This window comes from Asterias amurensis, chromosome 15 (assembly GCF_032118995.1).
Source record: "Asterias amurensis chromosome 15, ASM3211899v1".
Taxonomy (NCBI): Eukaryota; Metazoa; Echinodermata; class Asteroidea; order Forcipulatida; family Asteriidae; genus Asterias; species Asterias amurensis.
Window position 1 is genome coordinate 14,418,844 of NC_092662.1, and position 17,225 is coordinate 14,436,068.

General features: G+C 38.4%; 1 protein-coding gene across 5 annotated transcripts in view; it reads left to right on the top strand.

The window, feature by feature from the left end:
- LOC139947847 (ral guanine nucleotide dissociation stimulator-like 1) overlaps positions 1-17,225 on the top strand; it is a 43,563-nt gene that overhangs the window by 15,246 nt on the left and 11,092 nt on the right. For all 5 annotated transcript variants that reach the window (XM_071945655.1, XM_071945656.1, XM_071945657.1 and 2 more), the window contains exons 3-7: positions 915-1,111; positions 2,707-2,757; positions 7,740-7,918; positions 11,274-11,407; positions 12,152-12,370. In XM_071945655.1, the coding sequence (XP_071801756.1) occupies positions 915-1,111; positions 2,707-2,757; positions 7,740-7,918; positions 11,274-11,407; positions 12,152-12,370 (780 nt within the window). The remainder of the gene's footprint in view (positions 1-914; positions 1,112-2,706; positions 2,758-7,739; positions 7,919-11,273; positions 11,408-12,151; positions 12,371-17,225) is intronic.

Below are 17,225 nucleotides of genomic sequence, written 5' to 3' on the forward strand. Positions count from 1 at the left end.
TGAGAGTACATGTACATTGTATGTTAAAACAAGACATTATGCAAACTAGTTGTTTAAATATATAAATATGTAGATAAATGTATGGTTGATTCTCGAATTGTACAGATAATTTGATTTGTATTCTCTTGGACTATGGTATCTTTGTTTACAAAACATCACCTTGTACAATGTACATTCCAGGACCTTTTGGGAAGGCAAGATACATACATGTACTATATTTGGTCACTTAGGAAATTTTACACTTTGTGTCATAGTTTCCACATAAATTCAAGAGTTATCTAACAAAAAAACAGCTGAACCAATTTTGAGATGTGCCCCTCAGTGCAATCTCTATAAAATAAAATTGTTTGTGTCTTCTTACATTAGGCCTTGTACAAGTCATACCTTGCAGGGAACTTGGCTCTGTGGCTCTTTCGTAAACATCTGATGTCACAGGTTACATGGTCTACTACAGACAAATTCTATAAATATGTACTTATATTATTTATTCAGGCACATTAAATTTCATAAAATTTTGAATTTCTGTTACTATTTTTTAGGCCTGGATGACTAGTGAAACTTACTGCCTGACTAGTCATGCCACAAATAGTCGCGAGAAATTTTTGAATTCCCAAGATGCATTGCGAAGTAATATTTGCCGCAGGTGCAATGTAGTAAAAATGTCTGCCTAAAAGATTGGAAGATTGTGCCACTGTGTTTTGTAAGTAAATAAGGTTGTCCTAAATAGTCGTGAGTGACACAATGGGTTCACCAAATAGGTAGTCACAACTATTTTTGTAGTAGTCGTGGTAAGGCATAATTAACTAGGTAGGACGGTAGTTGTGCGACTCGACTATAAGCAATGAATAGTCTTATATATTTTTTATTTATCCTATTCAATTTAATAATTAACCACAAATTATTTTTTTTTTTAGGGGACTGCAGAGCAGAACTCTGGTCTTGAGTGGGAGACCATCAAGGTGAAGACGATCAAGGCAGCCCCTCTGGAGACCCTTGTGGAGTACCTCCCGGTTGCCCTGGAAGAGATGGACTCCAGCTACATCAACATCTTCTTCACAACGTACCAGACGTTCACTAATAAGATGCAGGTTCTACAGATCTTATTGGACAGGTAAACAATAATAAAAGTAGCATCTTATATAACACAGGAATGTGATTTCTCCTTTTTTAACTGGAAATCCGTTTTTTTAACCCCCCCCCCCCCCCCCGCCCTTCCGAAATATAAAATATCAATAATTGTCTATTTTTTTTATGAAGATAACAGTATATAGAACACCCCAGATTGCAGAGTAGTAGAGATTTTAATACCAAAGATAAATGTATGTGAGCAGGCTCCACACTCGCAAGCTTTCATGCTTCACACTCGCAAGCTTTCATGCTTCACACTCGCAAGCTTTCATGCTCCACACTCGCAAGCTTTCATGCTTCACACTCGCAAGCTTTCATGCTTCGCACTCGCAAGCTTTCATGCTTCACACTCGCAAGCTTTCATGCTTCACACTCGCAAGCTTTCATGCTTCGCACTCGCAAGCTTTCATGCTTCGCACTCGCAAGCTTTCATGCTTTGCACTCGCAAGCTTTCATGCTTCACACTCGCAAGCTTTCATGCTTTGCACTCGCAAGCTTCCACGCTTTGCACTCGCAAGCTTCCACGCTTTGCACTCACAGTTTTTCTGTCAAAAGCATCACATCCCTGTATAGAATGTAGTACTCATATCCGTCACTCAGTGATGCTCATCTACAAGGCACTTCAACATTCAGTATTTCCCTGTATGGTATGTGGGACTACGTTAGAAGTATGAGACCTACTCCTTGGTAGCATGTCATGACCGAGCAGTTATGGGCTACAATTATTTTTTTCCAGCGGGCCGTTGCCACCTACTCCTAGGGCTGAAACAGGGTTACCCCTTTTACAGTCCATATGGATGTAAGCTCAAGGGTATCATCAGTGCAAAGCCTGGCCGGTAGAGCAAAAAGCACTACCTCCCCAATTTTACGTAGCAAGTGTCACGACCGGGATTCGAACCCACACTCTGCTGATCAAACACGGAGCTTGAATCCGATGCTCCTTGAAGTGGCCTTCCGGCCTTGTGTGTGTCTGCCGACTTGCAAAAAAACCCAAATGTAATTGTTTACGAGGTGATTAGCACAGATGCCAATCAAATAGGAACACCAGGTCGAACCCCTTCTCTTTTCAAGTTCACTGGGTCCTTTTACGTGAATTACACACCCACACAGGACCTACTGATTCATGTCCCATCCAAAGGACGAAGCAATGGTTAAGTGTCTTGCTTAAGGACTAAAGTGTCACGACTGGGACTCGAACCTACACTCTGAACAGAAAAACGCCATTGCTCAGTTCGGTGCTCACTATCAGCTCGGCCAAGAAAAATAATATTAAAGTACAATAAGAATCAAGACCCAACATACAAAAAAAAACATCAGTTACAGGTGCCAGGAAGAACACCCATCAATTGACTTCACTGATAAGGGGATTGTCTATAGAAAACCATAAACAAAAGATAAATGGATAGAAACCAAACTAGTGGTTGTCAGTTTTACAGTTGTTTAAATAGATGTAATACAAATAGAGAGAAACACAATGCTTTCTGGATTGTCTATACGGCTCTCTGGACTGGAAATATAAAATTTAACGGTCGCAAACTCTTTTGATTGTTTTTTTTTTCCTTTTTCGACAATATCTAGGTACAAGACGGGCAAAGTCCACGGCAATTTATCAGAGGAGCAAATACAGAAGTAAGTTGACTCAGTTGTATTATTAAAGGCACTGGACACCTTTGGTAATTGTCAAAGACTAGTATTCTCTCTTGGTATTCTCTCTTGGTGTATCCCAACATATGCAAAAAATAACCAACCTGTGAAAACTTGGACTCGATTGGTCATCAAAGTTGCGGTGACAATAATGATATTAAAGATGCTATGTCAGATTTTTGGCCCCAAACATTAAAAAATAGATTTTTTTGAGTGAATGGTATTTCAAAGAGTATCACCCGCTCTAACGAAAAACAGTTTAACTTTTACTTTTAATGGTCATGGAACCATGACAAAAACTTAAAACGTTTCTTATAAAACACATAAGAATTGGTCAAGTGATATATTGTCGGGATCCCGACAAAACCTGATTTTGAGCACTTTATTTCACTGCTACTAATAATTGGCGGACTTTTCCGAGCAATAGCTCAAATGAAAGCTTGTAACTTTCTCGACCCCCATCAAATTACCTATTGAATTTTAAATCAAAATTTTTGGGTCAAATCGGCCACAAATCTGACATAGCATCTTTAAAAACACCCTTGTTGCACAAATTTGTGTGCTTTCATATACCTACAAGTAATTACCAATAGTGTCTAGTACCTTTAATGACTTTCAAGGATTTGATTTACTTACGTGAAGAATAAAATATTTAAATTAGCACAGCCATTGGTTTTTTTTCTGTGGATGATGAACAAATTTGAGGTTTGTGGTGAAAAAGAGTCAGATCCCTTCTCGGTAGATGATTATTTTGTATGAGTCATTGGTATTGCACATAGGGTACATGACAAGATGCATGTAGGCAGTATGAGTGTCAAGTTGGATGCACTTTGTACACAAAAAATCTTTCAAGGGAAGGAAGCAAATGTTGAAAGTTTAAAGGGAAGGTATATTGATTGGTAATCACTCTTATAATTAAAGGGACACGTTGCCTTGGATCGGACTAGTTGGTCTATAAAAAGCGTTTGTAACTGACTTGGTAACGAGCATTGGAGAGCTGTTGATAGTATAAAACAATGTGGGAAACGACTCCCTCTGAAGTAACATTGTTTTTGAGAAAGAGGTAATTTCTCACTAAAATAATAAAAGACTTCTAGCTAGAAGTCTTTTATTCCTATCTGAAAGCACACAAATTCGTCCAACAAGGGTGTTTTTTTCTTTCATCATTTTCTTGCAACTTCGATGAACTACTGAGCCCAGATTTTCACAGGATGGTTATTGTATGCTTATGATGGGATACAGCAAGTGAGAACACTGGGCCCAATTTCATAGAGCTGCTTAAGCACAAAATTTTGCTTAAGCAAAAAAATTCTTGCTTAGTAAAATCAGATTACCGGCCAAGAGTCCACTCAATTGTTATGCTAAGTTAACAACAGCTAAATACCAGTCACAGGGAATGTATATGTCATGAAATTTTGGCCAGTAACATGTGTAAAATAAGCGAGCTATTTTCGCGCTTAAGCAAATTTTTTGCTTAAGCAGCTCTATGAAATTGGCCCCTGGTCTTTGACCAAAGGTGTACAGCGCCTTTAAAGAGAAGGGGAATACATGTTGGAAGTTTAAAGGAACACGTTGCCTTGGATCGGTCGAGTTGGTCTTTGAAAAGCGTTTGTAACCGTTTTTTATAAAATGCATATGGGTAGAAAGATGTTGTAAAAGTAGAATACAATGATCCACACAAACATGCCTCGAAATTGCGTGGTTTTCCTTTTACCTTGTCGACTAACACGTCGGCCATTTATGGGGGTCAAAATTTTGACTCCCATAAATGTTAGTTCGCACAGTAGAAGGAAAACCACGCAATTTCGAGGCAAACTTGTGTGGATCATTGTATTCTACTTTTAAAACATCTTTCCAGCCATATGCATTTTATAAAAAACGGTTACAAACGCTTTTGTTTTGACCAACTCGTCTGATCCAAGGCAACGTGTTCCTTTAACCCAGGGCTACTACGAACATACAAACATGTAGATATGAATTTGGAGAAATGGCTTCATATCATTTGGTGTTGCCTCACATTACAATAACACAAGATCTTGCTCACACCAGCACCAATATTTCCTGTGATATGAATCTGTTTACCAGATGAACCTGAGCCCAGAAATCCTGTGATATTATTTTGTAACCTATGTAGAAGGGAAAAAAAACTGGTGTTGTGTAACAAAAATTGTGAAATAATGCTCCCTGTCTCCGGGAAATGGAAGAACCAGGGTTGTATAAATTTTCGATATTTGGCAGAGCTGACATTTCTCTGATTCTCCAGAAAGTTCCTTGAAAAAAAAGAATTATAATTTGGGGGGCTAATCGTCATCCTTACTCGCACCTAAGAGCTGAATTACCTGTATTACCGTGGAGACAGTTCTTGAATTGGTCTCCACGTTTTTACTAACTTGCTCTTGTCATCGTCAATAGTTGTTTTGTTGAATGTATTTAAACATCTCCCTGATCATTGTACAAAATCTCCCAGGATTGCAAGATGCAAATGTTGACAGCTCCAATGTGTTTCTATATTTGCACTGAAGATGGTTTCTAGGCAGGCTTATCCCTTAATCTTGTTTTCAAAACCAACAATACCCACCCCCCCCCCTCCAATTTTATAATCTCAAGTTGAACCCCTTTGTTGACTCTAAAGAGATAATCTTCTCCCTGCATTGGATTATAACTGTCAAGCGAAATAACTGCCCAGCATGTCCAGGGTCCAATTTGATAGAGCTGCTTTGGGTGCTATTCACACGATGAAATTTAATTGGGGTCCCTTGCTTAATTTTAGCATGGTTGTAAAACAAAAAGCAGCAATGGATGACAATATTTTGCAAGAGAATTTGGACAATAGAAACAAATGTTGTCCTTTCACATGAGGAACAATTTAAACATGTTTTAACAACCATGCTATAATTTAGCAAGGGACCATTGCTAAAGTGCTCTCATGTGAAAGGGGCTTTAAGCACAAGAAGTATAGCTAAACACAGCATACCAGATTAGGGTTACCAGCATAAAAATTGCAATGTAACATACAACAAATGTTTAAAAAAATTAGGGTTGAACAAAGACAAGTTTTTACAAGCGGAGGATATGAACCAATGACCCTTGTATCAACATACAAGCGTTCTACCATTTCAGCTACAGTGTATCTAGCACCAAAAAGAGAGAGAAGCTACCACAGAAAGCATAAAATTGCAGGTACTTTCCTAAATACAATGATGAAATGCATGTACCACAGGTAAATTTTAAATAAGTTTGCATTCATCAAAGACAAATTTTAACCTCCAGTAAACATTCAGGCACGCTACCATTTCTAGCACCAAATTTTGTATGGAATCTGATCCTGGCACCCCCTGATCAAAGATATTGACAAAATAAGGACATCGCCAACATAGAGCTAGATACATGTACATGTAGCTCAGTTGTTAGAGCGCCGGCACATTAATCTGGAGGTCGTTGGGTCGAATCCCGCACTAGTCAATTCGTTGTTCCCCTTCCCCCCTAAAAAAAAAAAGTGCCATGGATTGCAGTAGATCATAAAATCACAGGTACTTTCCTAATTGTAATGATGAATACAGGTACATGTACCTCACGTACAGGTGGTACATGTACATGTACATGTAGATTCTAAAATAGGAAACGTTCAAACCGGTAGTCGGTTATCGTGGTCGGAGATATCAGCCGCAGAAATATGTACCAACCATCACACTTGACCACTAGATTTCCTCACTAATATGACTCATGGGCATAGGAACAATGATATTTCCTTTTTTTGTACACTCACTGAGGTCTATAGCTTCTCCACAATGTTTTATACTATTAACAGCTCTACCAGGCTTGTTACCAAGGCAGTTTTTAAGTTGCTGTTTGTTTTGAGTTTTGTTGCCTTCAATGAGAAATTAAGAGTATTACTAAATGTATACCTTCCCTGTTAAAAGAACATGTTGCCTCGGATCGGTCGAGTTGGTCTTTAAAAAGCGTTTGTAACTGTTTGTTATAAAAGGCATATGGTTGGGAAAACTGTTTTAAAAGTAGAATACAATGATCCACACAAACACGCCTCGAAATTGCACGGTTTTCCTTTTATCTCGTCGACTAACACGGTCGGCCATTTATGGGAGTCAAATTTTTGACTCCCATTAATGGCCGACCGTGTTAGTTCGCGACGTAAAAGGAAAACCGTGCAATTTTGAGTAATAATTGTGTGGATCTTTGTATTCTACTTTGAAAACATCTTTCTGACCATATGCATTTCACAACAAACGGTTGCCAACGCTTTTTATAGACAAACTCGTCCGATCCAAGGCAACGTGTTCCTTTAAGAGTATATTACTAAATGTATACCTTCCCTGTTAAGCAGCTCTATGAAATTGGGCCCAGCATATCCTTCTTCCTGCAAAGTACAATCTTTCAAAGGGTTATCTAGACTAAACATTTCAAAAGAGGATATAATTACGTTTTATTTATACACAAGGAAGTTAAATATCCTGAACTTTTATAAATCTAAGTTTCAATTACATCTCATGGCCTTTACCTTTTTAGAATCGGGACCATTGATATCCTGACAGAAATACTATCAGCCGTTTGTAAATATAAACTATTTACATGAATGTTACATGCTTGTCAATAAGTGCGTTACTGTATTGTATAGACTCTGCAAGACCCGCGCGCCCTCAAGTACCGCAGTGTTTCAAAATGTTTAAAGGTACTAGACACGTTTGGTCATTCTCACTTGGTGTATCCCAACATTTTATACATAAAAAGATAAACCTGTGAAACTTTGGGCTCAATTGGTCATCACAAACAAAAAATTTAAGAAAAACACTCTTGTTGCACAAATTTGTGGGCCTGAAGTCTTTCTCAGTTTCAAATATTTTAGTGCGAAATTACTTTCTAAACAACTATTTTACTTCAGAGGAAGTCTTTTCTTAGAATCACTATCAACAGCTCTCCATTTCTATTAAAATAATTGTTTTTTCTTTCAGGAATATCCGTTCTGTGATCCTGATGTGGTTGGATGAGAATCTGGATGACTTCAAGCAGCCTCCCAACTATCCCTGTCTCACTCTGCTGCATGAGTTTGCGAGAGGGATCTTTGATCTGGAGATGGCGGAGAGAGCAAAGAGGAGGATTGAGTTCTTCAAGGAAGAAGCTTCCCAAAGTGGTGAGTGTTAACTCAGATTGTGGTTCTTGGTGTTTTTTAAAGTAGGCCTCCCTAACATTACAGAATTTGTTTTTGCTAACAAAACAGTTACAGGCAGTGAAAGCACTTTTATGTAATCCACCATAAACATAAACTGTCATAATATTTTTTTTTATTAAAGGTAAAGTATACTTTGGTTTTTAGAACCTTTCAATTGTTTTAATCCTTTGTAAATGTAGATTTTATACAATAAAACTAACCATTGAAAAGTTAAGTTCAAAAGGTGGACTAAATCCAGAGTGGTTTAATCCACGCAGGAAAAATAATCGGTATTTTTTGCATGGTACACTACCATAGATTTACCAAATCAAACTAAAAAAAAAAGACAAAAGTTCACAAAATCCCTGATAAAGCACAAGATTTTCTCAAAATATTTGATCACCCTTTGCTGTGAAGTTTGTTTCTAAAATTGAATTTGTTTTTCCAACCCTTTTACTTGAGTGGTTCTTACTGCGTGGGTGCTGACGAATATGCCCACAGGCAACGTTTTTTTATTAAATGCGTTGATTAAATTATACCCTGTTAGAATGCAGTTATTAGTTTAGGGCTGTTTACCCCCTGCATTCTGCACTTTTAACATGATTATCCAGTCATTGTCAGGTTTCTGGAGTCACTGGGCAGCCAATCACAATAACAAAAGTTGCTTGCCTACTCTCATACTTTTATTTTCTGACTCTCATTGTTTGTTTGTTTAAAGTGTGAATCACATTAATGAGAAATCCATAATATTTAGTAGTCTGTTCTTCCAAAGCTGCTTCTTAAAGCAAGAAGTACCGGCATTTTGAGTAAAATATGCCCACATATGCCCCACAGGTGAAGCATGTTGAAGAGGCATATAGTGTTTGGACTTGGCATATCAACCCCAAACTTAGTTTGTGGGTTGGTTTTGGGATCCCCCCAAAGTCTATTGCCTTTAGATCCCCCAAAAAACGATTGCTTACAGACCCCCTACATCAAACGTCATGATCATGGCTAAAACAAAAGAAAAGTTGTCCGAGTGATAACACAAGAATAATTTGGCAAATCAACTTCAAACTTTGTTTGTGGAATGGTCTGGGGATCCCCAGGAAGCCTATTGTTTTTAGACTCTCTACAATAAATGTCAAGGTCATTATGGATAAAACAAAAGAAATATTCTCTGAGCGATAACTCAAAAATGAAATTAATCTCAGCCGGGCTTTTGTGTTTGTAGTCTTGTTTTTAATTTTCCTTGAAAAATTATAAGCAAAAAAGTGTGAAATTTTCTGCCCTTGTGAGAGCAAATTCCTCCCCTGTGGTTTAGCAACACAGAAAACGAAGGCCCACCTCAGTTCAGGGCCAAATTTCTGAGGGTCATTTTTCAGCATACAAGTTTGCTTAACATACATTGTTGAAAGATCTTGCATAACAAAAGCAGGATACCGGTTAAAGCCTACTTGGTGTACATTGCCTTTGACCAGCCCATACCAATGTACTTGTGCTTAGCAACTTAAGGTGATGTTCTGTGAATGTGTGTACAATTGCCAGTTCAAGGAATGTTGTACCAGTAAAAATTCATTCCAAGTTGTCCTGCTGGCTAGTTCACTATTGAAAAGCATCTCTTTCTTTTTGAGATATGGCGGACACAATGCTACAACACTAAGCGGTTTTAGTAAATTTGTGTGATCCAAACCAAACAGTACACTTCTTACATGTATGTCCAACATCCCTCAAAACAGCTTGTTGAATATAAACTATGGAAAAGCTGGAAAAAGCTGCAGCCGATTTCACGAAACGCTTGGATTAACCCTAACTTGAGTTAGGACGAGTAACCCATCCTAACTTAGGGTGGGTTCAATGCGTCCTTCGTATTTGGATAGGGAACTGAACCTGTCCTAAGTCCTAAGATAAATCCTAAGTTAGGAAGAGTTTGGTGAAATGGACGGCTGGACTTGTAAAAAAGGTGGTCCCATTGGGTAGTCACTGAACATTTAAGCCATCCCTGGTTTAGTTTTTAAAACAAAGATTTCTATGGGCAAACTCTTGAGTACAACCAATAAGGATATAATTAAAAAAAACAGAAGAAGAGGGAAAACCCAACCCAAAAATGCACCATGGTAAAGTTTCTGACCTTGATTGTCATTGCCCTCCTTCCTGTCGCAATAAGGAAGTAACAATTGGAGGGGGGGGGGGGGCCTGTTAAATTGCGTAGAAAGGAAGTTGGCAATACTCCAAAGTAACATCAGGCACCCCGGCTGGAAAATAAATGCAATTCCGAGGGGAGATTAACCTTGATGTCCAAGCAGGATGCTAACAAAATCCGATTCAAGATCGAAGACTGTTGAAACAGATGCGCATATAAAGTCATTACCAGGAGCGGGGAGACTCGAATCTCGTAACCATTGCAGTGTTGAGCAAACCTACAGGTTTGTACAAGTTGACGTACAGGGTCGCTGTTAAACTGCAGAAATATTCGATGACAAGTTTTATAGAAAACCTGAACATTTAAAGCCATTGGACACTTTCGGTAAACAGTATTGTCCAAGGCCCACACTTTGTGTACCACAACTTATATATAAAATAACAATCCTGTGGAAATTTAGGCTTAATCGGACATCGGAGTCGGGAGAAAATAACGGGGAAAACCCACTCCTGTTTTCGCGCGTTTCGCCGTGTAATAACATGTGTTTATAACAAGTCCGTAATTCTCGCTAACGAGAATTTATATTGTTTTACCGTTTTCTCAAAAAGTAAAGCATTTCATGGACTAATATTTCAAGAGAAGTCTTTCACCATTACCTTCTGTAAACCCTGTAAATTATTTGTAAATCTGTGAACTTTTTTTTTTTTTCCTGTACCGAAAGGGTCCAATGGCTTTAATGCTCTGTAAAAGAGGAAACGTATTTAAAAGTAATATCCATGTGACACACCCAACACATACAAACATACATCACATACTCATTTAAAAGGGAATGTATATGTTTGGGAATCACTCGTAAAATGAATGGTAATAGAAACATACTTGGTTAACAGTACTGCAGCTTTCGATAGTGTAAAGCATTTTTAGAATCATTTGGTAACGAAGTTCTGTGGTTATGGAAATTTACAGACGTTACTGTAAGCAGCAGTTCTAAGATTGTGCATTCCAACTACGGATTATTCTTCCTGCTTGGACATTACTGCTCTGGATTTTCAGTGATATCTCAAGAATCCTACCATCCTTTGAATACCTTCATCATTAAAACAATTGAACAGTATTCATGAGAAACGGTATGATACTGTAAGGATACTGTTCGAAAGAAAGATGATAACCTGGGACACCCTTTCTTAATCAGTGTACCCATTCTTATCATTGCAGAGATGAGCAATCAGCTGGCGTACCAAGCTAGCATGTGCGATGAAGTGGAGGGAGTCATGATGGATAATATGTACATGGACATCAAGAACGTTGACAGTAGGCAGCTGGCCCAGCAGCTCACATGTATGGATGCTGTAAGTGCAAATAGAAATCCTTATTGTGATCGCCACCATGACCGGATATGGCTGATTTTGTAATAATTATTTTTTGTAATGAAGATTTCCCAATAGACAATGAAACCGGGATTCCACCGGGATCCTAACATGATTCCGTTGGGATTTCGGTTGGATTGCGGCGGGATAGAGAAATCAAGTATTTGTAGTAGTTTTTTTGAAAAAGAGGTAATTTCTCACTATTTTAGTCTTGAAGCCTTTCTCAGGCATCTGAAAGCTCACCATCTTTTTTCTGTCATTATTTTCTTGCAACTTGATAACCAAATGAGCTTTTAAAATATGCACTGATTTGTTGTTTTGTGCATATATTTTGAGACGAATTGTCAGTTTTACCATATGGCGATTTGTATTGTGACATCAAACTTTACTTAAGTTGAATTTGAAACTCTGCACGGTGGAAATACTAAATGGAAAGTTTTGCGGTAACACCATGTATTGACTATCTCTAAATGAGTTGGGGTGGTTTTGAAAAGAACCGTTGGTTTCTACTCAACGTTTTGATCAGTTTGCTCTGATTGTCTTCTGGAGAAAAAACTTTACTTAGCAACTACAATTGATTTGCAGTTTAGATCAGTCTAAGCTCTTTGTTAAATCAGCCCATTGCCTTTAATTGCTAGTTGTACACTGATTAAATACACAGATAACACCTTTCAAACACTGGCCAAACACCAATTGAACTTGGTATAAATTATACTTCATTTCCAGGATCTCTTCAGGAAAGTGAACCTACAGCACTGTCTAGGCGGCCTGTGGTCTCGAAGGAGCAAGAAGATCGGCGGTTACCACGACGTCCTGTCCGTCAAAGCTACCGTAACACAGTTCAACGATGTCACTGATCGTGTCATGACGACTGTCATGGAGAACAAGACGTTGAAGTCGCATGAGAGGGCTGCAATTATCAAGAAATGGATTGAAGTAGCTCAGGTAAAGTACTTTTCTTTCTTTTCTTTTTTTTTTTGGGGGGGGGGAGTTGGAGGGTAAAAATGGTTTCCTCTGTCTCGGGACATTTCTGAAAGCATGGCTTGGGCTCCGACTTTCAGACTAAGGTCCCAATTTCATAAACCCTGTAAAACAGACAAGTCTTACTAAACAGTAACTGGTTACCAAGCCAAAATTCCAAAAGGTTTACATTTTTGCAACTGGTGCCCTACTCATTTAGTAACCTGTTTTCTGTTTTTAAAAGCAAAACTGGTATAATGCTTTATAGCAAGTTTCTGTGCTTACAGGCTTGGGCCCAATTTCGTGGGCCCAATTTCATAAAGCCTGTAAGCACAAAACTTTGCTTAGCATGAAATTTCTTCCTTGGTAAAAACAGGATTACCAACCAAATTTCAACGTGATTTTCAGGATTTAGCAAAAAAAAACAGCTGAATACCAGTATCAAGCAATATGCAACAAATGGAAATTTGGTTGGTCATCCAAATTTTTGTGCTTACAGGCTTTATGAAATTGGGCCCAGGTGCTTTAACAGGTAAAGTCACCGTAATCCGAGCTCAATGGTCTGGGTCGTGAGCAACTTGCAGTTGTTGGACTTGACGTTTAGAATTATAGGTCCACTATGGACTGCATTCCATGTCTGAGGTTTATAGGTGAAGGGGCAAGATGATTTTCTGTGATGATGCTCAGTACCCGAGAGATTTAGTTACATTTCGTCTGTCACATGAAAACATGCTACTTGATGCACTTGGTAAAGTGTTTTTGTTTTTTTACTGTGTGGTGACCACATGGGACATTGTGAGTCACACAGTATCGATGTAAGTAAGAGTCTTTCAGATATTGACGTGACAGCAGGGGTAGAATCGCTGTCTGGTCTAGTAGAATGAGTCATACAACACCTGTGCGTTTCTCTGTACATCTTGAAGATTTCCAAGTATTATATGGAAGGACTTATAAGATAAACCCTTAGAGGCACGATTACTCGAAGTCAAAAAAAAAAAAAATAACAACTTCATTGGTAACAAGCAATGAAGAGCTGTTGATAGTATAAAACATTGTGAGAAACGTCTCCCTCTGAAGTAATGTAGTTTTTGAGAATGGGGTAATTTCTCACTCAAATATTAAAAGACTTCCTGAATGAATGCACACAAATTCGTACAACAAGAATGTTTTTTCTTTCATCATTTTCTCACAACTTCGATGACCAATTGAGCCCAAATATTCACAGGCTATTTTATTATATGGTTATGATGATGGAATACACCAAGTGAAAACACTGGTCTTAAAAAAGGTACTGGACACTATTTTTAGTACTAAAAAAAAAGAAATTAGCATAAAAAATGTCTTTGGGAGTCTATGGGAATGCTATTTTGCATTTGAATTCTGTTTTGAATGCTTGTTTTGGCACATAAAAATCATTTGATTTAAGCAGTTCACGATTTTAGAGTGCTTACAGAATGCTTTTGGAATACATTATTTTGTGGGTAAGGGTGATGACAAGCAGTGATGAGCTGTTGATAGTGTAAAACATTGTGAGAAACGGCTCCCTTGAAGTAACGAAGTTCTTGAGGATGAGATAATGTCTCACTCGGGTATTAAAAGATTTCATGCCTGAAGCCTTTTATTAGGCATCTGAAAGCACACCGATTTGTCTTTGACAATTACCAAAGTTCAGTGCCTTTAAATCTACAGTATTTATAGATCTGAAAAGTGGCTACATGCAGGCTGGGACTGTCGTCATTGACATAGCAGGCCTGATGTGGCTGTATGTGGAATTATGAACCACCCAGGAACTGCAGATGGGCGTAACTGCTGTCACATCACGAAAGGCACTGTCATTGTACTTGTGATGAGTCGGCTAACATGCACACACATTGTAAACTGGGTTAGAGTTCATAAATCTATACACAGGCACATAGTCCTCCTTTTGCTGTAGACCTGTGGGGGATGTATAGCCGTGCCATGCCTGTGGGCATTTACTTATAAACCCGTCGGGACATTATAGAGACCTGTTTGGGCATCTATAAACATGCCATGCCTTTTATTTTATAGACATAAAAATATAGGGTAATTATAGAACTGGGGCAGTTATAGACCTATGTGGCATTTATAAACATGTGGGGCATTTACGTGTATCGAGACCTAGGGGATATAATTGCGCCATGAGCATCACTTGTGATGGATATATACCGGCGCATTATAAACTTGTGTTCTTATTATTAGAGGCCTATGGGGTATTTATAGTCCTATGGGGTATTTATAGATCTTTTGGGCATTTATAAACCTGTGGGGCACTTGTAGACCTGTGGAACACTAGTATATAAGTCTATATATAGACATGTGTGGGCATTAGTACAGTCTTGTGGGTATTTACAGACCTGTAGGGTATTTATAGACCTGCACCCAACTTCAGAGAGTATCAGAAAGCATTGCTTTATATGTCTGCCTGGCACGGAGTTACAATAACCAGACACAGAAAATACATTACATGGCATTTTGACTGGTACCCGATTTCTGTTTACTAAGTTTTCTGCCCTTTGCAGAGTAGCTTTTTTCAAAACGATCACTACAGTTTATTGAAGATAAGATTAGGCAGATATTAATCTGAATTCAGACTTTTTAAGTCAGCCTGGTGAAGAAAGTCAGCCATTACAGTCAGCCATTACTTTTTCCATATAACAAAATCCTGCTCTTTGATCTACTTCTCTAGTACTGAGAACGCTGTTCCTAAAAGCTAAGTGGAATCTATAACTCCAGGGGTCGACTTCATAGAGAGATCGGACTCGTCTTATATCGACGAGTAATACTTGGGATTAATCTTTAGGTCTGCATTCTACAGTGCAGGGTTGGGAATCGTCCTAAGTCCTTAGTTCTAACTAAAGACTATTCTAATAGTCTTAAGTTAGGAAGAGTTTTGTGAAATTGACAGCAGAATTTGGATCAGTACATGTGTAGTTTCAGACCTTTTAGTGAGCAATGACTCTCATCCCTGGAAGTCAAAGAATGCCCTGGTACTCCATGTGGCAACAGGCAATTGCCTCCATGCCCCCAATCATTGCCTTGTTGCCCCTTGGAATATTCCATTCGATATTGACATTTGCCTCAGAGGTTCCCTTTACTGAGGAAAAACTGCCTTGCCCTTAAAGGCAGTGGACACTATTGGTAATTACTCAAAACAATTATTAGCATAAAACCTTTCTTGGTGACGAGTAATGGGGATAGGTTGATGGTATAAAACATTGTGAGAAACGGCTCCCTCTGAAGTGACATAGTTTTCGAAAAAGAAGTAGTTTTCCAGGAATTTGATTTCTAGACCTCAGATTAAGAACTTGAGGTCTCGAAATCAACCATCTAAATGCACACAGCTTTGTGTGACAAAGGTGTTTTTTCTTTCATTATTATCTTGCAACTTCGATGACCGATTGAGCTCAAATTTTAACAGGTAAGTTATTTTATGTTGAAATACACCAACTGTGAAGAGTAGTCTTTGACAATTACCAATAGTGTCCTCTGCCTTTAAAAGAGAAAAATATCCAGCCTCTACTATATAAGCAATAGTTGTGAGGTTGGCCGCCAATAAAAACGTTCCTGTAGACTTTTATCTACAATACATGTAAGTCCTTCACTATTCAAGTCCTTTACCATTTCAAAGTTCAAGGTTTGCGCATAAAACAAATGACAGTGAGCACTATTTGCATACAACAGATGTACATATTGCACAAATCAGTTTGTACTTGATCCTAATCTACTATACGTCGTTGCAATATACCCAGGGTCTTTCTGTCTTTCCTGGTTACCATAAACCCATATTTAGGCGGTAACCAGGAAGTCCGTCTTAGGCTGTGATATCGCTCATGGACTGATCGGGACCCTTGAATCAGGGTCTGTGCCGTGCGGTAGGTTGTTTTTTCAGTACGTGCTAGACGCAGATTATTCTCTGCTGGATGTGCTTGCTACTGTTTTAAGCAGAGCTGCAGATAAACCACAAAGATCAAGGCCCATGAAGAGCTGCTGGAGCAGAAATGATTCTTAAGAATTTCTGCTAAGCAGAAATGATCTGGATACCAGTCAGAATGTGTACAATATGACATGGTAGTTTGGCTGGTAACCTTTAAGCAACTTTGACTTTATCAGTGCTGCCTAACTACAAAGATCAAGGCTCAATTTTGTAGACCTGCTTAAGCAGAAACTGTTGCTTTTAAGCAATCATTAAAATGATTTCTGCTAAGAATAAATGAGCTTGATACCATTTACAAATTGTACATGTGACATGGTAGTTTGGTTGGTTACCTTGGTTGGTAAGCAAAATTCAAAAAGATCAAGGCCCATTTTCAAAGAGCTGCTGAAGCAGAAAATAGTGCTTAATGCATGGTGTCTGCTAAGTAGAAATGAGCTTGATGCCAGTCACAAATGGTAACCTTATTCTGGTAAGCATCATTTTGTTGTGCTTTGTGCTTAAGCAGCTCTGACATGCAAAGTTGTTGTTCTGTTTACATTTTCTGCTTAAAACAGCTCTTGAATGTCTGAGAATGTTAAACTACTGATAGTGTAAGACACACTGTATGGTCATAGTGAAAGCATCGTTAGTTGGGCACCGGTTCTCAAATGGCTGGACAGTGTCTGCATGGGAACCGAGATCAATAAGGCAGCCATATACTGTAAGCAGCGATCATCAGTTGGGCTCCATTTCTTCAATTGGGTCCACAAGTTAGGCCAACATTTTAAAAAAACATGGGTATCGTCCATCCCCGCTTCCTTTTAAGAGGCCACCTTCCTTTTCCTTTTTTTTTTTATTTTTTTTTTTTTTATGATAATAATAAAAATAAAAATAATTCTGAAAAAT